Raw genomic sequence first — 21,765 nt, 5'->3', positions numbered from 1 at the left:
TTAACTTATATAATCATCTAAGTTAATATATTAATAGTGTATAATTCTTATTTTCGTAGATAATTTAAAAACTATTAGAGGGAACTCACGCAGATAGATGCCAACAGCGTCGAGAGGGTGGTTGTGATGGCCAAGACCGTCGTCGAAAATAACAGCTGAAATTTGGGTTCAAGGCAAAATAAAAACATATATCCTCGATGTTATAGAATTTTAACTTGATCTTTATTGATTTATCATTTTTTTATATCAAACTTTCACTTATTGTGCTATTAATTTTTTTATCTAGGCTTAAAATAATAAAAGATGATGTAACTTAAAGTTGTAACACCAATCGGTTTTTGATTCGTATAGAAACCGTTGAGTCTCTCTCTAGTTTCTCTCTAGAGATCTAGATCTGAGACTCCGGCTTTCTTCTCCGGCGAAGCCGTCGAGATTATTTTTATAAAGGGTAAAGCCCTGGGCCGGAGGTCCTTAGGAAGCAGCCTCTCTACCTAGAGTAGGGGTAAAGCTATCTACGTCATACCTCCCTCATACTCGGACACTCGCTTGGATTGAGTACCGTTGTTGTTGTTGTAACTTAAAGTTGTAAAACTTAATTTTTTTGCCGTTACTGTCAGCCATGTGCTTGTAGCTTCTTTGCCTAACCTCAAAGACAGCCCTGACAATGGTGACGACAATAGATAGCAACCGATGGTGATGGGTGAGGGGTGACGGCTTGCTAGCGGTCTATTTCCTTTTCTTTTGTGGAGTGGGAATTGATGCGTCGTCATTTAGATTGGAAATAACAATGTTAATGTTGTCGTTGCTTGTGTACAACTAATGGCTAAATGCAACACCAAAGATATGCATATATGGTTTTTTTTTTAGTGTTAACTATGACACAAATGTGAAAAGTCACTTTGTTCATTTGAGTCGAGATCTGTATATCATCACATCAAATTTTGCATACCTATCAATATTTATAAATGCATCACACACAACATAGCAAATTAGCAACTATATATCAAAGGCAAGTACACAAATACTAGTAAGTAAGTTTCAAAAATTTTCCAAAAAGGCTTGAAGGTTAATGGTAGATGATCCACCATGGCTAAGAGCTTTTCTTGCCAATGTACTCCATTTCTCGGCATTCCTCTTCATCTCCTCATTTCCCATCACCATTTCCACACACCTTTTAAGCTCCTTCCCTTCCAACATTCCACCCCCCGCTGTGGTCTTCACCTTTACCCCGGTTTTCCACACGTCTTGTAACATCTTTGCGTCGTTTGGCTGATCCGACCATTGAGGGAACACCACCGTAGGAATAGCGGCCACCAATGACTCGGTCGTGGAGTTCCACCCACCATGCATTACATAACACCCTATTGCTTGGTGGCTTAACACCACCACTTGAGAACACCAATTCACTATCATCCCTAGTTTTCCCAATTCCTCTATCTTGCTCAATCTTATTGCTTTTTCGTCGTCTCTTATCACCCATAAAAACGGCCTACCAATCTCCAACAATCCATTTGCTATCTCCTCCAACTGCTCCAACGAGAAAGTAGCTATAGTTCCAAAAGAAACATATACAACCGTCGATTTTTCTTTTGTGCTTAACCATTGGATGTAATCATCCGTTGGTTTGTCAAAAAAATCCACGCCTAGAGAGCTTTTTGATGAGTCCTTTTCGTCTACCAAGAACTCCAATGGGATCAAAGGTCCTACCGGAATAAGCTTAAGTTTCTTGGTGGCTCTAATGGACTCGAATTCTAGTTCATCAAAAGTGTTAACCAGTATAATTGGAGATAATTCAAGTACATAAATATGTTCTAATGCCAATGGTAGAAAAAGTTTGTATTCTTGTGGACATGAAGATGACATAAACGATGATAAATCAGCAATGGTTAGCGGTGGCAGTCCGGGTAAATTGATTGGAAAGGTGGGGTTGTCGTTATTGCTGGATATCAAGTTTTGATATCCATTGCAATAGTAGTAATAGATATCTAACATAGTAGCTGACTGGCACCACAAAAGAGCTGATTTAACACCGTGGGCATTTGCCACACGGGCCGCCCATGATAGCACAGTAGTATAGACTAAAAGGTCAAATGGTTGACCTGCATTTTTCGCAGAGCTAATAGTTTCTGCAACAGCATAAGTACCTTTTGTTTCAAAGTCTGACATATATTCTAGTTGGCTGGTGGTTGGTTGTCTACCGTTGTCATGGCCGTCAGAGAATGAAACAAACGTTAGGCCATGTGGGACGGTTTCTTTGTCGATGCGTTTAACAACAGAGAGACTCGTACAAAAGGTGACGTCAACGCCCATCTTGAGAATGCGGTTGGCAAACCGAAGACCTGGGTTGATGTGGCCTAGCCCTGCATAGGCGACAATCAAGAATTTCTTTCGGTAGGTTGTCATGGGGAGAGATTTAATTTGATGGTGAGGTAATTTCACTCCAACATGTATATGCGTCAAAATGCTAGATAAGGCACAGTGATAGTGTGGTTGTACAAGAACCATATAAGGTTAATTGATTGGTTCCTAAAATTATTTTAAAATTGTTTCTATATTAAAGTTGAATGACTTTCTACTAGGATCAGCATTTTTTCTCAAAATTTTGATGTCGTCTTGAGCTCTTGTAGAGTTGTAGTGATGTTAAATTTTAAGTTGGGCCTAAAAAAGTATCCCTTTTTATTTTTATTTTTATTTTCAGAACTAGTACAATATCATGAAAAACACTGGAAAGTTTTAACTCGTATTAATACAATTTCATATGAGACCATGGTCAGTACCATCTTTTGGTGATTTTTGGACCAAGATCAGTACCATCCCTACTTTATACTACAAGCTTTGAAAAGAATTATTTTATGTAATAAACATTGTTTTTTCTTTTTAGTTTTTCATTTTTCTATGCTAGAAGCCTAAAACTCTAAAGAGGTCGGTGACAAAACAACTAACAATTGATGATATAACCCATTATTGAAACAATTTCTTAACCTTTTTCCCCAAAATGCAATGATAAAACTTTACGAAGGGGGGCCTTAATTAACTTCATTCCTAGAAGACTCTTAGACTTAAATGTATGGTACGCGGTATAAATCCCTATGGGATTTATATATTGTTGTTATTAAGGTGTGGTCATTTGTGTTAATGTAAATATTACTTTAAATCAGCTACTAGATATAAAGCTCCGATACAACCATTAATTCCTTGTTAATAGTCTAATACCAAGGGGATGTTTAATTAATATCACAGTACAAGTACACGATATTGTATTTTTGTATAAACTAAAACACGTAGACCTACACATAGCGACTCATAAGTTGAAGAATGTGATTTACTTTGAAGTTGTTGAGTGTTGATTACGTTGAACAGAATTTTCAAGACATAAATCACTCTTTCTCTTCGATCGGTTATTTGGATGAAGAGAGCATGTAATATATATATATATATATATAGCGGTTTTAATCAATAGAAAATATAATCACGCAACAAGCAATATCAGAACAACCTGTTTTATCCTTGTGCAGTTTGGATTCGATAACTGCATAACTTTCTGAAAACCCAAAACACAAACACCAAATTAAATAAACACTAATAAGACCGGCCTCCATTATGAGTCGAATTTTATATATCATCTCATAAAATTTTACATAGTTATCGATATTTTTCAATGCATCACATACAACATATAGCAACTATAAATATATTAAAGGCAAATATCGTATATACAAATACTAGTAATAAGCTTCAAACATTTTCCAAAAAGGCTTGAAGGTTAATAGTAGATGATCCATCATTGCTAAGAGCTTTTCTTGCCAACGCACTCCATGTCTCAGCATTTCTTTTCATCTCCTCATTTCCCATCACCATTTCCACACACCTTTTAAGCTCTTTCCCTTCCAACATTCCAACCCCCTCTTTGTTTTTCACCTTTACCCCGGTTTTCCAAACATCTTGTAACATCTTTGCGTCGTTTGGTTGATCCGACCATTGTGGGAACACCACCGTAGGAATAGCGGCCACCAATGACTCGGTCGTGGAGTTCCACCCACCATGCATTACGTAACACCCTATTGCTTGGTGGCTTAACACCACCACTTGAGAACACCAATTCACTATCATCCCTACTTTTCCCAATTCCTCTATCTTGCTCAGTCTTTTTGCTTTTTCGTCGTCTCTTATTACCCATAAAAACGGCCTACCAATCTCCAACAATCCATTTGCTATCTCCTCCAACTGCTCCAACGAGAAAGTGGCTATAGTTCCAAAAGAAACAAACACAACCGTTGACTTATCTTTTGTGTTTAACCATTGGATGTAGTCATTTGTTGGTTTGTCAAAGAAATCCATGCCTAAAGAGCTTTTTGATGAGTCTTTTTCGTCTAGGAATTCCAAGGGGATCAAAGGTCCAATAGGAATAAACTCCAGTTTCTTGGTGGCTCTAATGGACTCATATTCTAGTTCATCAAAAGTGTTAACCAGTATAGTTGGAGATAGCTCAAGTACATATATATGATCTAACAACATTGGTAGAATACAATCGTATTCCTTTGGACTTGATGCTGACATAAACGATGATAAATCAGCAATAGTTAGTGGTGGCAGTCCGGGCAAATCGATTGGGAACGTTGGGTTGTCGTTATTGCTGGATATCAAATTCTGATATCCATTGCAATAGTAGTAATAAACATCTAAAATAGTAGCTGACTGACACCACAAAAGGGCTGATTTGATACCGTGAGCATTTGCCACACGGGCTGCCCACGGTAGCACAGTAGTATAGACTAAAAGGTCAAATGGCTGACCTGCATCTTTCTCAGAACAAATAGTTTCTGCGACAGCACAAGTACCTTTTGCTTCAAAATCTGAGATATATTGTTGTTGGCTGGTTGTGGGTTGTCTTCCATTGTCATGGCCGTCAGAGAATGGGGCAAACGTTAGACCATGAGGGACGGTTTCTTTGTCGATGCGTTTAACAACAGAGAGACTCGTGCAAAAGGTGACGTCAACTCCCATTTTGACTATGCGGTTGGCGAACCGAAGACCTGGATTGATGTGGCCTAGCCCTGCATAGGCGACAATCAAGAATTTCTTTCGGTAGGTTGTCATGGGGAGAGATTTAATTTGATGGTGAGGTAATTTCAGTCCAACATATATATCGAGTTAAAATGCAAGATAAGGTCATAGTGTGGTTGTAAAATAATCGTACAAGAACCATATAAATTTGATTGGTTCCTAACTACTTCGTATTAAATTGTTCCTATATTAATGTTTAATAACTTTTCTATGATGGAAGTTTTGAAAAGAATATTATTCCATTCATTAGACAGTGACTTCTTTTTTTAGTTTTCCACATTTCTTTCATTCTTTGTAATTGAAACCGAAAGTTTTTTTGGTCATAAATATAGAACACGATTTTCAAGTCATAAATAACATAATTGGATGAAGAGAGCATGTAATATAGTGATTGTAATCAATTTAACACTTTATTAATAAATAATAAAAACATGCTCAAGTAAAATCAATACAGCCCGTTTTAGCATTGTGTATTATGGATTCGATAACTGCATAGCCTATTGTCGATCCAAAACACACAGCCAAGCTCTAAAGCTCATAACTAGAACAAAATAAACACTTAACCCTTCATTGAGAAACAGAACCATAGGGCACAATCAACGTACACAATATCTACAAAAATAGAACCATACTTGTCGCAGTACCAGTCGAGAACACTCATAGGAGATTCTTAAAAGTTTTCACACTAACCAACAAAATCGCAGCCTTATTATTTATTTACACATAAGTAACACGAACCAGTTGTGTTTGTTGCAGAAAGCTAGGTAGCTTCTGCAACCGATGAGAGATGCAAACGTGTTCCATAGCTCTTAAGAAAACTACTTCCACATAACTGATCCGGATTCCTGACATGAAAATCAATTCCGCCTGGCTGAGGCCCATGCTCACAAAAATCAACCAGCTCCTCTTCATGGTCCAGCTTGTAACTCATTCCCGAAGAGTGTCCGCCACGTTTTCTAACTTGTTTCTTCTCTTTACCTTTGCTTCCACGTGATGATTTGCTCACGCTTTTTTGCTTGTTTCTCGAATTCTTCTTGCTGTGCCTTGAAGACCTGCTGCTTGTTACCACATGTGACACTGAAGTAGGAATGGGGTCATAAACATCTGGAGCCCACTTTACTGTTAACTTCACTGGCGGAGCAACTCCCCTTTTCTCACGGCTGCCTTTCATGGCGGATACTGGCTTAAGATGCGTCTGTGAGAAAACTCAAGAGATATGAGAAAGAGAAAGAGCTTATAGTACAACAACATAGAGAGACAAAATGGGTGGGTTAGGGTCAAGGCATAACGCCTAAATTGTTTGATAATTGTTGGTGTTAGTATCCCAAACAGGGGCGGATCCGCTTCACAAGTTACGGGGGGTAATGCCATTTTTATAGGTTTTTTAGTTTGTTTATGATAATGCCCCCAACCCAAATTGGTATGGCCCTCGTTACTTCAACTTTTTTGATTGAAACCAAGAAAAACCATTGTGAAGAGAAGTAGCAGCAGTTTCAGTCATATAAGAAAAAAGGAAGAAGAAGAAACAGGGGATTGAGGGAGAAGGTAGACGAAGGCGAGAAAAGAATAATATATGGGTGACAGCAAGCATTTCCTTTTCTACTACTAGTCATTTTTCTGGATCCGCCTCTGATCCCAAATATGGTGTTTAGGAGTACTATTTTTTAAATAAAATGACTAGAAGCGTTTATACATCAATATAATCTATATCTATATATGTTCGGCACAAAAGCTTTGAGTTGGGGTTGTGGTTAGGGGCTTGGAGCTAGAGCTTGAGGCTGGAAGCTGGGGCTTTTTTCAAAACCTCCTGACACAAGCTTTTAGTTTAAAGATCTTATGGTTATGGGGTTTTTAAAAGCTTTTTGGAGTGGGGCTTTTTATCTCAAATGCATATCCAAACAGGCTACCAATTTAAAAGGAGCTTAAATTTAAAGATGGGGATTTTAAGCTTCTAAAAGCCCCCAAAAGCCCCTTGCCATTATGGGTGGCTTTTAACCAGTTTGACCAGCTCGGCAGCTCGCTTTTTTGGCTAACTCGTTTATACGAACGGTTAGAACTATAACAATTCATAAGTAAATGGGTCATAGTTGCCGCATTACAAACATAATAACCAACGAAATAATAGAGAAATTACAAATAAATCTCAACAATCATAAGAAAAAGATACTTACTGGCATAGATGTGGAAGGAAGCTCGGATGGACTAAGAGATTCAATGTTGTCACCCTGTTTAGATACTTCACTAGTGATGGCGTCTTCAGGAGACAATGTTTTACTTGAAGACGAACACGTGGCAAGCTTGCCAAGTGATTTCTCAGTAGCTTGGGACAATATTTTGCTTTGACTAGACTTGTCATACTCGGAATTTTTCTGAAAGTCACAACTTTTATGGGGCGGCAAGGAACTTGAATCGTCCTCTTGGGCGTCTTGTATATTCAGAAACTTGGTCATATCAACACTAATTTCATCCACAGAAAGAGCTTTAAAGACTCCATGGGTAGACTCTAGAGTACTCGAACAAAACCCACGAAGATCATTGGTATTATTAGTAGAAGACAAACAATTTCGAGAGCATATGTCCATCGACATCAATCAAAAGCTGAAACTGAAGCTCACAGAAACTGAAGATCCCACAACAATAGGGTGCACTGTTAACGCTCCAAACACGGAAATATTACAAGAAACCTATTCCAGAAAAATGAAGTAAGATAAACACATCATGCATATTTAAAGTAACAGTGTCTCATATCCAGCACAGTTCTTGTCAAAGAATCTCCATTTTTTTAAATCTTACAAACTTTGCACTGCCATATGCTGATTAACAGACGTTAACTCAAATCTTTTAAAGGTAGCTAATGTAGGCAGAGTGGGTTGTCATGGTACGAGTACAATCTACACTAGAGCCTAGTGAATCACATGCAGATGTAAAATCCTTGACAGGTTTTGGCACGTTTGAGATACAGCCCCCGTATATAGTAAATAACAATGAGCAGGGTGCAAAAAAGATACTAACTTTTAGCATATCCCGTATTTGTATCTATCAATACACATGGCAACGCCTAACTAAAGTACTAAACTACCTACTTCTTCTTCTTCTTCTTCTTTTTCGCTTAAAATTCTATACATGGGGCTACGCAGTTTTATTCTTCATGTGATCAATTAAAAAACACATGTACAAAAAGAACTAAAATACATATAATCTTGTTAAGCCATTCAATTAAGTTAAGCAATATTTACACTTATACACAATGCTATCATAATTAATTACACATATACAACATATAGATACACAAAAACTAATAATAAAATTAATATATATGGAAAAAGATAGTACCTTTAGAGATCTGGGGTCTTCACCAAACAAACAATCAGGTATTTCAAAAGTCGGTTTTCGCTTATCGAATTCGATATCACAATAATAATAAAGAGAATATCTAGAAATTGATATAGCTGATTGACCGGTGTTAATACGATAAAATTATCAAAAACACTAATAAATTAATATTAAATAAAAAGGGGAGGGGAGGGATTTGTTAACTAATAAGATTACCACGACGATCACCTTTTTCAAGCTTACGTTTCATACGATGAGAACAACTACGACCTACGTAATTATTAGATTTTATACTACTAGCTAAACAAGGAGGTATTATGAAATCGATCCACAGCACCGAAGGCATTTTTCGATGCTATTAAACACCCCCCTGATTAATTATTATTATTATTTTTAAAAATAATTTTTTGAAATTTAATCAACAAACCCTTCAGATTAAGAAATTGGATCGGTAGATATTAATTAAGAATCTGATTTGATTGGATCGATGATGGTGGGGTCAGGTGAATTTGAGAATGGACAGTCGATGATCGGGATTCAAAGACATGATTGGATTGCCGATAAATAAGGGTCGGTGTTTTTTTATAAAATTTGTGCAGTGAGAAATTGAGATGGTGAATGAATGGATAGATGACGATGAATGAAGAAGATATATAAGCAGGAAATTAAAATTGATTTATTATTGGCTTGGTCAACGCTACGCCCCGTCTCTTACGATTTACGAACGTAGATTTGGACTGGGCCTATTTACGATCTATGGGCTTACATGAGTCCATGACATCTCTTTGTCCATATGTTTTGAGTATATGAATGAACGCATTAGTTTGTACTCCGACTTTTAATAAATAGTTACAAAATATGTGTTGTTTCGAACCATTTTATAATCTATCTCAACAATTTCAACATCTCGGATTAAGGTGGGTTATCCAAGGGAAGATGTTTCATCACCTGAAATCGACATAAAGACTCTTATGAGATACAAGACACACAAACACAACTTGTTTACTTTAAATGTTTCACAAGAGTTATTTTATAATTTACATAGGCTCAATCTCTTAGATAACATATGTCCAATCATAACTTTTTATATGCTTACTAAAAGAATTTTCGATCTAATGTAAGTCCGTGGTAGCCCTAACCCTTACTCACGTAACTCACATGCACCAAAACAAACCCCTAGTTCTCTTGTCATCTTTGTATTTTTGGTTTAACGTGCAATTGGTTGGACTTTTCATATGGGATTAAGGTATACTATAATTAGATACACGTAATTTTTTAATCTTAGATCCAATAATTATAAAATAAGAAATTTCAAAAAGACACATAGGCTCTTCTTTTTATCCTAATGATTAATTAGTAGCATACCACCAAACTTTTAAAGTTTTAGTCACTCTTCTTTCATTTTTATATCAAAATATTTAATCTTTAAAACACTAAACTTATTAAAAGATTTTTACCAATAGTGCTATTGTGTAATAATAATATCCCAACAAACTAAAATTTAGCAAGATTTAAGAATGGTTGTGAAAGAAAGTTTAAAATCGGGAAAAAAAGGAAACAAATGAGATTTACCAAAAATCAATGCTTGTATATAGTAAGAATTGTACAATAATAAAATTCATTTCATTTGTTTATAATTACTATATTGGTCAGAATAGATGTCGAATTAATGTTATGGTAAGATATAACTATGGAATCTTACGGGAATTTTGCTAAAGTGTTAATAGGTACTTTATGAAATAACTCATATGAAAAAAGAATTTCGACTTGATATATATGATGCTTTGTGAAAACCTGACGCGGAATAAGGGAGAAAAATCTTTCTAGTCAAACTAAATTCAGACATACGTGATTTTCATTCTAGAGACGTAACTAAGGGTTACCATAATAGCTCCAAAGTTCTTTTGCTAATTTAGGCCTCCTTTGACTTTAGTCAATTAATTATTTCCACTTCTATAATCCTATGGTATATGGTGGAATACATATTGTATTTGTTTGGTAAGGGGTTTTTGGAGGTTTTTAGGAGCTTAAAAGCCCCAAGCATTTAAATGTAAGCCCTTTTTAAAGTTATAGCCCTGTTTGGTTGTTCATTTGAAATCAAAAGTCCTAACCCCGAAAGCTCTTATAAGCCCCAAAAGGTATTTAAAATAAAAGTTTGTGTAAGAAAGGTTGAAATAGAAGCCCCGGCCTCTAGCCTCATTTTCAAACTTCAGCTACAAACCCCTAGCCATAGCCCCAACTCCAAGCCCTGAACCACAATCCCAACTCTAAGCGTTTGTGCCAAACATACCCGTGACTTAACAATCGACATTGATTAGCTTTTGGTTTCATTATTTTTATTTGATTTATTTGTCTTTTATTGGTGCTCATGGAAGTTTCGAGGCTTTTCTAAACTCTCAATAAATTTATGTTTCAAATGGATATCCATCCTAATCATATATTGCATTTATGTAATTTTGAATGAGTTCAAAATATGTCTTGAAGTTCAACAAATTCCAAGACATACTTGATGTGGATTTTGATAACTCATATTTCTTTGTTATGCTCTTCTATTTTTAGCACTGATTATATTTTTGATTTTCTTATATAATAGTATTTGAACTCTAACTTACAAATATATTAGTATATATCTAACTATGTAATTTTCAAGTTTTAGATATCATTGACGGAATTGTTTCGCACGATACTTTGGAAAATACCACTGAGGATGAAAAACAGAGATTGAGTTTGATTCTTGTATATTCTTTGTTAGTGAACATGTTTACACTACATTTATAGCTATATGTGTTTATCTTACCCTTTATATTTGCTATTTACTTTAATATTTTTCTTTACATGACTAAGGATTAAACGCAAATTGTTTGGTGAAATGACTAAGCAAATGTCTACATATCTAATGTCATCATCAAAATCATATGTAATCATTATTCTACAACTGGCTTCAATAAGCAAGCATAATGGTACGTATAATTATATATTGAATTTATTATATTTTGAATAATCCATGTAAACAAAAATTGCATTGACTAATCTTTACGAATTGGTTAGGCGTTCCTATTATAAGCGCCACTGACAAAGGAAGTAAATTGTTCGCGTCTTCTGATAGTTTCGGACCTCTTGACACGCAAGATACGTATTTATAACAATTTTATTATCAAATACAATTTTTACAACACCAACATATCAGCACAATATACTGTGATTTTATGCAGGTTTATGTTACGTTTTGGGAGTGTTGGTTACAAATCATCTCTTTGTGAATGTCAGTACGACTCGTCACTACAGTTAGATATTTGATGATTGTCCAGCCATATGTATCTCAGACCTTAAAAATATGAAAGTGGTACAATTAGATTACACAACATAATGTTCTTTCAAATTTATAACTAGTTTCTTTTAACATTATAATGTATAAACATTTTAATTTGAACAGTTTGATCAAGTGGCTGTTGTTGCAACAATCGTTTTTATTCCAACTGACCAGCTATGGTATTCTATGGAATGCGTCAACTGTGCTCAAGAAGTTAAATTGACAAGTCTTTACATCGATACATTGGACATTCTTGATGCTTTAAGGGACAACAACATGTGGTTTTGCTGTTCATGTAACAAAAAAGGAGTTCCTATATATATATATGTATATATTACATATTAAAACTCTATAATCATTCAGTTACAAGGTGAAATTTTAACTCTGTTTTTGATTTATTTTGTAGGTATAATGTGCAAGTTAGGATTTTGTAGACGCCAATGGTGTTGTTGGAGTGAAAATGAATGATCAACAAGTTTCAAATCTTATCCAAAAAACATCATACCAAATTTGTGATGAAAATTATGAGGTATATTTGGTTTATTCTAATATAATCGATGTAAAAAATTCAAATGTTTAACATATATTACTATATTTAACAATACAAACCTTAAATATATTATTGTAGGAAATGTTAAAGCATCATTTTAAAAAAGAAGTGAAGGTTCTATTAAACAAGAAGATGGTGTTCAAACTGAAAATCTTAAAATCCAATTTTGAGAATGTTAACCGAATGTACATAAAGTCTTGGATGTGTCAGACAACCACAAAATTGTTTTCAATTTTGGAAAAGTTGATTCAAGTGAAGAGGTATCTACCTATTTCGAACCCTGAAAGACCGAATTTGGCAATTTGTAAGTTGAAAACTGCCTAAAGGAAGTTTCCAAGCCTTATAACGATATATGTATATTCCATGTACTGGTTACTTCTTCTGGTTCGAAATCCTCTCATAAACACACACACACTTTCGTTCTTTAATTATCTGAATTGTAGCCAATCAATTCATTTGGGGTGAACCACCAAATAGATTTCATCTGAAAGTGTTATACACGCCTTTCAGAACATCAAGTATTGCTCTTTTTTCAGAATTTTCCCCAACATGATTTTAGATTTTGGTTGGTTTTAGAGAAAAAATAATGGCAGGTGTAAGAGTAAAAATAGATCGAAAAACGGAAAAGTCAAGTTAGATCAAAAACAAAATAAAACTTTAACATCAAACTATAATTAGACAATAATATTGACCGAAGATGTAAATTTTTTGAAATAGGGATCCAACTTTGTAGAATTAGGACAATACATGGACTATTTATGTTAATCATTCGTTCCAATTATACTGCCTTCTTCTGATTGGCTAATTCAATTTCACGCGGATCATAAATCTCCCACCATCACCCGTCGATCAAATCCAATCCGACGGCCACAACCCCATTACACCACAAAGAAAACCATCATTTCAAAAGAGCGATCAAATCGGCAATACATATATAAACCACACACTCCCCCATCAAATCACCACCAACAAAACATTTCATTTCCCTCTAAAAAAACTAATTCTCATTTTCAATTTCTCAAAAAAATTCAAAAATGGAAGCAGGTGGTGTGAAAAAGGGCGCAGCAGGAAGAAAGGCCGGTGGTCCAAAGAAGAAACCGGTTTCCAGGTCCGTGAAAGCCGGTCTTCAGTTTCCCGTCGGTAGACTTGGTCGGTACCTCAAAAATGGTCGGTATGCTAAACGTGTCGGTACCGGAGCTCCGATTTACCTCGCCGCCGTTCTTGAGTACCTTGCTGCTGAGGTATATATTATTATAATTGCTTCATTTTTGTTAATTAATTAGTTACATTTGATTTATTTCCTCTTAGGGTTAGGGTTTGGTTATGCTTATTTTGCAATTTCTAGTTTATCAAGTTGGACATTTTTATAACCAGATCTGATTGTATAATATATATGTATATATATATGTGTGTGTGTGTGTGTGTATGTTATGTGTATTTTTTTTTGAACGGCTTCTATGTGTTCATATTTTTGTATCAATATATGCGTATATTGTTCTGTATCTAATGTTTGTGTTTTACTTTTCTGAAAATAACCTAAAAATGTTGTTCATATAACTGTATGTGTATATAGATTTTTGTATCTCTGTAATAATTTGGGCTTTTATAATATGATTGTGGGTTGTGAATAGGTATTGGAGTTGGCTGGGAATGCGGCACGAGACAACAAGAAGAACAGGATAATACCAAGGCATGTGCTATTGGCGATAAGGAATGATGATGAGCTTGGGAAGTTACTATCAGGCGTGACGATTGCACATGGTGGTGTGTTGCCCAACATTAACCCGGTTCTTTTGCCGAAGAAGGCGCATGACAAGGCAGCAAAGGAACACTCAAAGTCTCCATCAAAGGCCACAAAATCACCCAAAAAAGCTTAGTCACTGACTACTGTTGAATGTAATTAGAACTAGAGTTTGAATGTGTTTTTCTTAGGTGAAGCTACTTTTTAGGGCTATTGTAGTTCTATATAGTCTCTGTATTTGAAATACAAGCTCTGATGGTTTTAGATGTGTGAAAGAAGATGAACAAGTCTTTTAATTAAATTGGAATATTCAGAAATTATGGCCTTTCTCTGATGAGTTTTTTTTTTTTTTTTTTTAAATTTTATTTCCAATGATTATGATATGTGTCAGTGTCATGGCAATTGATTATGATATGCTCAATAGAATATGGTTTTTCCTTTTTGTGTGTTCATATATGGTGGATCAGGTTGTCAAGGGCAAGTTGCTTATGCAACAGATTTGTTTTTGGAAGCCAAGTTGTGCGGTGTATAGTTTTTAAAACAGTGATTTGCTTCATAGGTTGGTTAGTTTGAAAATAAGATTATACGAGTATCATTTTATGTGCTGTGGCTGTGTTGTATATTGTGTTAAGTTGCTTGTGTAGTTGTTTTCTTTGGCTTTATAGGTTGGTTAATTATCCGGTTTGTAGTTTATCAGCTTGGTTAAGTGTTTGATCATTGAAACTACACATTTTATAACCAACTATGCCATATCTACCTTAACCACCCCAAGCTATGAGAATACACCACAAACTATTGGCATGACTTATCTGTCATCTTAATTGTGTTTTCCTTTGGTCACTAAAAATCTTGTATTTTGAATGCTGATAGAAAATAGCATCTAATTAGGGCTTGTATCAAATGTGAAAAATGAGATCCCATGGCAGGATCAAGTTAACAAAGTAGGCATGGTTGGTTTGAGGTCAATGTTTTTATTCATTGTAAAAATAGTATCATTAACATCTATTGTAACAATTAATTTTTTTCCCTACGTAATCGTATTGGTTGCTACTCAATCATTAATCAGGTATAATCTATAGTTGACCAAAAACTGCCAAAAATATGTTTCACAAATGCAACAGTTAGAAAATGAAATAAAAATAGCAGAAAGGAAGACCATGTTCTTTGGTCAGTGGTAGGCTTAGAAAGAACGCATTAATAGCTAATTTCCACCAAATTTGTTTCTATTTTGTGGAATGTAATGTAAAAAAATTCCACAATGTAAAACGGACGAAAGTAATGGACCTTTTAAACGCTTAACTTGTGTGTTCCACAATGTAAAACAGACTAAAGTAATGGACCTTTTAAACGCTTAACTTGTGTGTATGCTCTTATGTAGCATTTCAATGGCGATATTGACTAACCAAACAAAATGCATTAACATGCTGATGAGATTTGAAATTACCCAATCACAAACTATCTGATGGGATTCGAATTTAGCCAATCACAAACTATCCGGCGTCTTTGCAAGAAAAAAAAAAAAAAAAATACACTACTTAACTTACGAATAAGCTTGAGTTTTCTTCAAACACCACAATTGTATGAAAAAAAGCTGGCAGAGTAAATGGCACCCCAAACTTTATGTGGTGTACTCAGCATTGATCTTCACATAGTCATAACTTAAATCACACCCCCAAGCTAATCCTGTTCCAGGTCCATCTCCTATTGAGTCAAAAAGAAAGTTTTACCATGTCAGTTTAGACCCTTAGATGTCAGCAATGAAAATGGTCAAGCTGTATACGAGCATGTTGACTTCACAAAGTAACTTACCTATAGAGATCTGAATTTTGACGGTGCCATGAGCTTCACCAGCCTCCTTGAGGTAATTACTAGCTGCAGACCTGAAACAGGTTTCAGACTTTTAACATTTAAAATGTTTTGACCCTTTATGAATGAGCTGATTTGGGTTGTATTTAATCTCTAACGGGTAAAAAAAGAAAATGATCTTAAGTCTAGAGCTTCATTTTTTATCCATAAAACCTGCTGAAATTTGGCAAAGCCCAATGGATGGTTACAATTCAGACAAAACTAGCCCGACCATCAAGAGTTGTGCATCCAAAAGGAGCTGCTAAAAATGTTTGAGCGCGTGATAAAGGTTGGTCTTACCGATCAAATGGAAGTGGTTGCCCTCTATCCATAAGCAGGATATCTCCGAGTGCTATTCTGAGTGCATTTGAGTCGAAAGGAACTCCTGCATACCCTGCAGCACATGCTATACGTCCCCAATTTGGATCCCTACCGTATACTGCAGCCTGATAAACTCGAAAATCACTGACCACTTGAAATTATCAGAAAAGATTTCATAACATACACATATACAAATATCACCGTGCCTTGGTAAGTGATGAAGATGCGACTGAACGTGCAACCTTAGCGGCTTCTGCTTCACTACCTGCACCAGTTACTGTGACCTCTACAAGGCATGTTGCCCCTTCTCCATCCCAAGCTACTGATTTGGCAAGCCCTTGCATTACCTGAAGAAGATCGAGCAACACTGTAATTGTTAACATAATGACTTACATGGGGGAAATTGTCATATTTTGAATAAAAAGCTGCATTGGTACGTACTGCATCTAGGCACATTTGCAGTTGTTTGGCTTCAGAAGTGTGTAGTGCCGATATCTTGTTTGATCCAGATAGACCACTAGCCAAAGCAATAATGGTATCATTCGTGCTGGTATCTCCGTCTACCTACAATTGTATAGAACAAAGTTTAGTGTGAGAGCCTGATTGTTGGTTAAATATCTGAAAGTACCACTTGCACGTCCTAAATGTACCCTCTTCAAAGATTTTCTGACTCCACTACTGAATTTGAGGGTGATAAAGTGTTTATTTTAGCTTATTATCATAACTGAAATTTATAATATTCAGATAAAAAAAATGCTGTAACTTTAAGATCCAAAAACTATTTACAGGTCTGTATGCATTTGAACTTCAATCTTGGAGGCTCAATGCTCTGACAATCAAGTTTAACACAAATGGTTGCTACTCACAGTTATCTGGTTAAAACTTCGATTTACAGCAACCTGTACCATCTTTCGCCAGACATCAGCATCTACAAGGGCATCAGTGGTTATCACCTGAAAAATATCAACAAGAGGAAATGGGTTAAGAACATAGTTTTTGTTCTCAGTGTTTATTAGGGTGTTTTATACCGTCTCAGAGTCTCAATCAGTTTTTATTTTAAGAATATTCTGAGAAACACATCTTGTGAAACATAGTTACATACCCCAAGAAGCGTTCCCATATTTGGGTGGATCATTCCGGAACCTTTTGCCATACCCCCGATTCTTATACGGGTTCCGCCAACCTGCATAATTCAAATAGAAAAGTAAATTTGATTGTCAATTTTAGTCAATGAAAATGTATTTATATTGTCTCACTTTTAAGAATAGTAAATATATTATAATTATTATCAAACAGGTTTTGCAAAACCATTTGTTTTTCACCATATTATGGAGATTTCATTATATATGGACATTTTTTTTAAAGTTTAAAACAAGATATAAATTCACATGGATGTCTATCCAGAGGCACATACTCATAGGTGGTAAAGCATTGGTTCAGATTAAGTGAAGGCCTCTCTTTAGCCCCAAATAAAAATCAAAATGCAGAATAAAATAGAAGTACTGGCTCTAGTTCTCTGACTGTTGGGAATTGGAATTAATTGTTGGATAAGAATAAGTTGTTTCAGAGTATATATTCCCGCAATGTTAACACATATTCTTCATACAATACTTTGTAAAGAAGAGTTTCTATACATACCTCAAGCTCTACTGCCACACTCTTACTCACAAGATCCGTTGTTGTTATTGCCACAGCAGCAGAATCTGCTCTGCAGACCCGTAGTTATAATTAAAACCTCATTTTCTAAAAAAAGGTGAACACTTCAATTTTTTAGTGACGTTTTGATTCCTGTTCACTTTCTTGTTCAACACTAATTTATTACTCAAGTTGAAATCAACTTCTTCAATTTTGATCCATGATTTTCCTCTAAGTTGTACTCATTAAGATACTTTACAGACATTTGACTGTAAACTCTTTATCAAGCTACATGTCATCTCATACGTTGCAAATTTTGGACCCAGGGGGGCTCACTTTCAATAAACAAGATACTTCCATCGAACTAAAAAGTATCATTAAAATCAATGGAAAATCAAAAAGGAATGATATGATGCTATAAGATGAAGCAAGCTGCATGAAATTATAACATAACATTACCCTTTGACGCTTGATGAAAGCAAACCAATTAATTTAGGAAGAGAATTGAGTAGAGGCTCCTGCACATGGCATGATACTTGATAAATCAGTAACACACTTACTGAATTCAAATAAGGGTTTTCACTTATATACCTTCTTTATTCGTTGACCGATTACACCGGTTGATTCTATCAATATTTCATCTGGTCTTACTTGAAGTAACTGTTCAAAAGTTACATATCATAATCATTTTCATCATTTTAATAGAGATACAAAAACCTGCTAAGGTTCACATACCTTAGCAAGGGCATTTGAACAATCTAATACATCTTGGTAGCCTGCATCTCCCTGGTAGTCATACAAAATTTCATAGTTCACCATTAGTGAATTGAGTTAAATCATGAATTAATCAAACGGAGGTAAAGAAGAATCTGAACCATATATATGGAACACATTTTGCAGGCAACAAATTGAAATCTCTCAAATAAAAAATTACCGTTGCAGCATTTGCTTGACCAGCATTTATCAATACCGCACGAGCCTAGAAGGTTGAGTAATTGAAGTCAGTGGCCTGGTTCAAGAGATTTGGAAGTAGAAGACAAAAGTTAAATAGATAACCCACCGTTTTAGATTTTTCTAAGGTACTTTTGCAGTAAAGAACAGGTGCAGCTGCAACCACATTTTTAGTAAATGTCCCTGAAAAAGAACTGTCATCAGGATAATGATGATACACCATACATTAGTAATTAGTTACAAGGCATATGGTTTCTATGTTCTTTTCATCCTACTTGATCAAGGCCCTTTAAGCAGTAAAAAGCCAACATAAATTTATAGGAACAGACCTGCAGCTACAGCATCTACATCACAAGTTACAAGTGCAAGATCGGGCTTCTCTCCTAAGGCTCGCAATCCACCGTACATCCCTGCAGCTTTGAACCCCTCGGCAGCAGTAACTCCACCAGGAATCTTAACAATGAAAACTCTTTAGTCAAGATCATATCCTTACAAGATTCAATACATAAAGAGGTCTGCACAACCAGCAACATTAACTGATAAACAACTTCATATGGAAGTAGCCTAAACTAAATGATAACATCTCTATTAGTTTATCAAAGAGTACACATTGTTTGTGGAGCATCTAAGCCTTGCAGAGATTTTAACACAGATAGATGATGCATAAGGAAATGTACAGCCAGAAAAGGTAAATAAGAAAACAAAGTTGTTTTCTTGAATTCCAAATTTCTTCTTTTCCCGGGATGTACCAAGACATATAACCCTTTCATTTCTCCCTTTGAATTCCAATACGTCACACCTTAACAAGATATATTTTCAGATTTAGAGAACTGTACAAACTTGGAATTTAAAAACCTTCAATTTCTAGCCTACAATTGACCCTTCAAGTAACCAAATACCCCTCTTCGACCAATATTTAATCATTACTATACTAAATACATATCCAAAACTCAAACTGGTTTTTCTTTGCGTTCGGACAAGCGATCCAATCTTTTAAGTGCCGCAAAGTTCAGAACATGCATCACAATAAGAAATGATAAAACTTCCATACATTATGTGCATACAAATCCTCATACTCATGTTATTGTGACGTGAGAGAAATAAGTGTGAACACATGTCATCATACCTATGTGTACGCATGAAATGAACGAGCATATAGCATTTCTTTAACCAAATTCATTACCTGCTTCCATGGTCCTTGAGGCAAAAATATTGGAGCTGCCTCGATGAAAGTGGATGCCTCTTTTACAGCCGATGACGTTGCAAATACCCGAAAGTCTCTCTTTGAAATAGAAAATGAACCCGATAACTGCGGAAAAATGCATAACACACCGACTTTGATACCAAGTACAAACATCACATACATTAATAGACTCCCAACAAATAAGCAACTGGTATGAAATTTGAATCTAGAATCTTAGTGAGTTTTACTACATGATCATTCCTAGCTCCTTATATTGGTATCATAAGGACTTCGGTGTGATATATCACACTGGATACCATCATTTCAAGAGTTCACTGTAAATAATTGATCTAAACTAAAGGCAATTAATTATAAACAAATTACCCTGTTCTTGCATTTATAATTATTAGTATTATTATATTAGTAGTATTAGTATCTAAAGTGACGAAGAATGAATGTTTAACTTTAAAGAAGAAGAAGGACTGACCTTGCGAGAATTGAAGTCTGGAAACTGAAGTGGGACAAAATGGGGATGAAAACACAGTGACATTCTTCACTTCTTTCTTTCTTCCTACAATATATATTATGGAGGTGCAAACATAAATATTATGTGAATTTAGAGGTATTCGAATTTGCAGGTCGGCGAGAGAGAGCTAGGGTTGGTTTTTACAGGGGTATTTTATGAAGTACTTCTTCAAAATAAGCCGCACAATCAAAAGCTTAACCTTTTAATTCTTTTGAGTGTTACGAGTATTATGTCATATGTGAGATGTGAGTGGGGAAGAAAGAAGTGAGTCATCATCGATTGTGACATTTACGAGTAATTATTTATTTTAAGATACCATGTGATTTGACATGTTATGTTATCTTAGAGTGTATTTATCTAATTTTTTCTTAAACCAAATTAATTTTTTTAAAACCAAAAACACATTTATTATTAATTTTTTAATGATTAATATTCGAGTTGAGCTGAGTATTGCCCGAGTACAAGGTAAGATGCCAAGTCGATCTGGTTACTCTGAGTTTGACCCCCGAATACTCACTGCATGGACCCGAGTATTCTCAACTCCCTAGTCGACCTAGAAATACTTAGCGACTTCCGGAACCTTAGATTAAATATTATAGCAAATCTATCTACTTGTAAACTACCTCAGATATGTTTATTTCAAATTAATTGATGTAATAGGGGTTGTTATGGTTGATATCCATGTTGTAATTTATTGAGTATTATAGGTAAATAGGTGAAGATGTTTAAATTAGTGAATAAAGAAGAGGGGTAATATGATCATTTCAAAATCTTAATTATTTGGTAGTTTGTTTTATAGATATGTAGATTTTTTGTGTATGAATAAAAATTCTTGTGAACATATCACTTCCTTATGGATATACATTAATTTATTTTATTTTATTTTATTAGACATTTGTTACTTCCATTTATGTAACATTCAATATTATTTATCACGTTGCAAAAAAGTGAATAGAATAAATAAATGAAATCTTATTATGGTGATTGGGAAATCTTATTCAAAGCTTATTAGAAGTTTACTTCCAGATCATAAATTAATTAATTTTGGGTTCGGTCATGTTGACTTCTAAGTGAGTCAAGACGGATGTGTTGAAACTAAAACCAAAATCAAAACAAAAAAGAAAACAAAGTCCAACATAAAATTGAAAAATACTTAATTTAACTGAATTATGATTTAAATCATATACTTGGTTTGCATCATATGAAAAAGGTGGAACCTAAAATATGAAATTGGGCGATCGGTTGTGCATTTTTTTTCACAGACGTGTTTAATGAAGTAATTGGATGCAATAACAAACCAAGACAA

The 21,765-nt window shown here is 35.0% G+C and overlaps 5 protein-coding genes across 5 annotated transcripts; 1 reads left to right on the top strand and 4 right to left on the bottom strand.

The window, feature by feature from the left end:
• Window positions 1-982: 982 nt before the first annotated feature.
• On the bottom strand, window positions 983-2,458 carry LOC122605840 (UDP-glycosyltransferase 75C1-like). The gene has a single exon (XM_043778796.1). It carries the CDS (start codon window positions 2,401-2,403, stop codon window positions 1,039-1,041), a length of 1,365 nt encoding a protein of 454 aa, XP_043634731.1. The 5' UTR covers window positions 2,404-2,458; the 3' UTR covers window positions 983-1,038.
• Window positions 2,459-3,568: 1,110 nt separating this feature from the next.
• LOC122603966 (UDP-glycosyltransferase 75C1-like) lies at window positions 3,569-5,128 on the bottom strand. Its single transcript, XM_043776837.1, has one exon. It carries the CDS (start codon window positions 5,095-5,097, stop codon window positions 3,736-3,738), a length of 1,362 nt encoding a protein of 453 aa, XP_043632772.1. The 5' UTR covers window positions 5,098-5,128; the 3' UTR covers window positions 3,569-3,735.
• A 321-nt stretch (window positions 5,129-5,449) lies between these two features.
• LOC122603378 lies at window positions 5,450-9,029 on the bottom strand. Its single transcript, XM_043776060.1, has 3 exons — window positions 8,398-9,029; window positions 7,236-7,748; window positions 5,450-6,259 (listed from the first exon to the last, which is right to left on the bottom strand). Exons 2-3 carry the CDS (start codon window positions 7,650-7,652, stop codon window positions 5,825-5,827), a joined length of 852 nt encoding a protein of 283 aa, XP_043631995.1. The 5' UTR covers window positions 7,653-7,748; window positions 8,398-9,029; the 3' UTR covers window positions 5,450-5,824.
• A 4,171-nt stretch (window positions 9,030-13,200) lies between these two features.
• On the top strand, window positions 13,201-14,315 carry LOC122603507 (probable histone H2A.5). The gene is made up of 2 exons (XM_043776228.1): window positions 13,201-13,498; window positions 13,889-14,315. Exons 1-2 carry the CDS (start codon window positions 13,292-13,294, stop codon window positions 14,132-14,134), a joined length of 453 nt encoding a protein of 150 aa, XP_043632163.1. The 5' UTR covers window positions 13,201-13,291; the 3' UTR covers window positions 14,135-14,315.
• A 1,082-nt stretch (window positions 14,316-15,397) lies between these two features.
• On the bottom strand, window positions 15,398-20,576 carry LOC122603376 (arginine biosynthesis bifunctional protein ArgJ, chloroplastic). Its single transcript, XM_043776058.1, has 16 exons — window positions 20,421-20,576; window positions 19,934-20,059; window positions 19,080-19,203; window positions 18,860-18,933; window positions 18,734-18,778; window positions 18,535-18,585; window positions 18,391-18,459; window positions 18,259-18,317; window positions 17,803-17,872; window positions 17,267-17,347; window positions 17,031-17,117; window positions 16,606-16,728; window positions 16,371-16,511; window positions 16,144-16,289; window positions 15,808-15,878; window positions 15,398-15,699 (listed from the first exon to the last, which is right to left on the bottom strand). Exons 1-16 carry the CDS (start codon window positions 20,481-20,483, stop codon window positions 15,617-15,619), a joined length of 1,413 nt encoding a protein of 470 aa, XP_043631993.1. The 5' UTR covers window positions 20,484-20,576; the 3' UTR covers window positions 15,398-15,616.
• Window positions 20,577-21,765: the final 1,189 nt, after the last annotated feature.

This window comes from Erigeron canadensis, chromosome 6, assembly GCF_010389155.1.
Source record: "Erigeron canadensis isolate Cc75 chromosome 6, C_canadensis_v1, whole genome shotgun sequence".
NCBI lineage: Eukaryota > Viridiplantae > Streptophyta > Magnoliopsida > Asterales > Asteraceae > Erigeron > Erigeron canadensis.
The sequence above is the reverse complement of the archived record's forward strand: the minus strand, read 5'-3'. Positions and strand labels throughout refer to the sequence as shown.

Coding starts and splice junctions, on each gene's coding strand:
- LOC122603966 (XM_043776837.1), bottom strand. CDS start 5,097: ATGACAACCTACCGAAAGAAATTCTTGATTGTCGCCTATGCAGGGCTA.
- LOC122603376 (XM_043776058.1), bottom strand. CDS start 20,483: ATGTCACTGTGTTTTCATCCCCATTTTGTCCCACTTCAGTTTCCAGAC. Junction 17,873..18,258: donor CTTTCATCAAGCGTCAAAGG/GTAATGTTATGT, acceptor ACGGGTCTGCAG/AGCAGATTCTGCTGCTGTGG. Junction 17,348..17,802: donor GTGTGGCAGTAGAGCTTGAG/GTATGTATAGAA, acceptor TGAATTATGCAG/GTTGGCGGAACCCGTATAAG.
- LOC122603507 (XM_043776228.1), top strand. CDS start 13,292: ATGGAAGCAGGTGGTGTGAAAAAGGGCGCAGCAGGAAGAAAGGCCGGT. Junction 13,499..13,888: donor TTGAGTACCTTGCTGCTGAG/GTATATATTATT, acceptor GGTTGTGAATAG/GTATTGGAGTTGGCTGGGAA.
- LOC122605840 (XM_043778796.1), bottom strand. CDS start 2,403: ATGACAACCTACCGAAAGAAATTCTTGATTGTCGCCTATGCAGGGCTA.
- LOC122603378 (XM_043776060.1), bottom strand. CDS start 7,652: ATGTCGATGGACATATGCTCTCGAAATTGTTTGTCTTCTACTAATAAT. Junction 6,260..7,235: donor TTCCTTCCACATCTATGCCA/GTAAGTATCTTT, acceptor GTTTTCTCACAG/ACGCATCTTAAGCCAGTATC.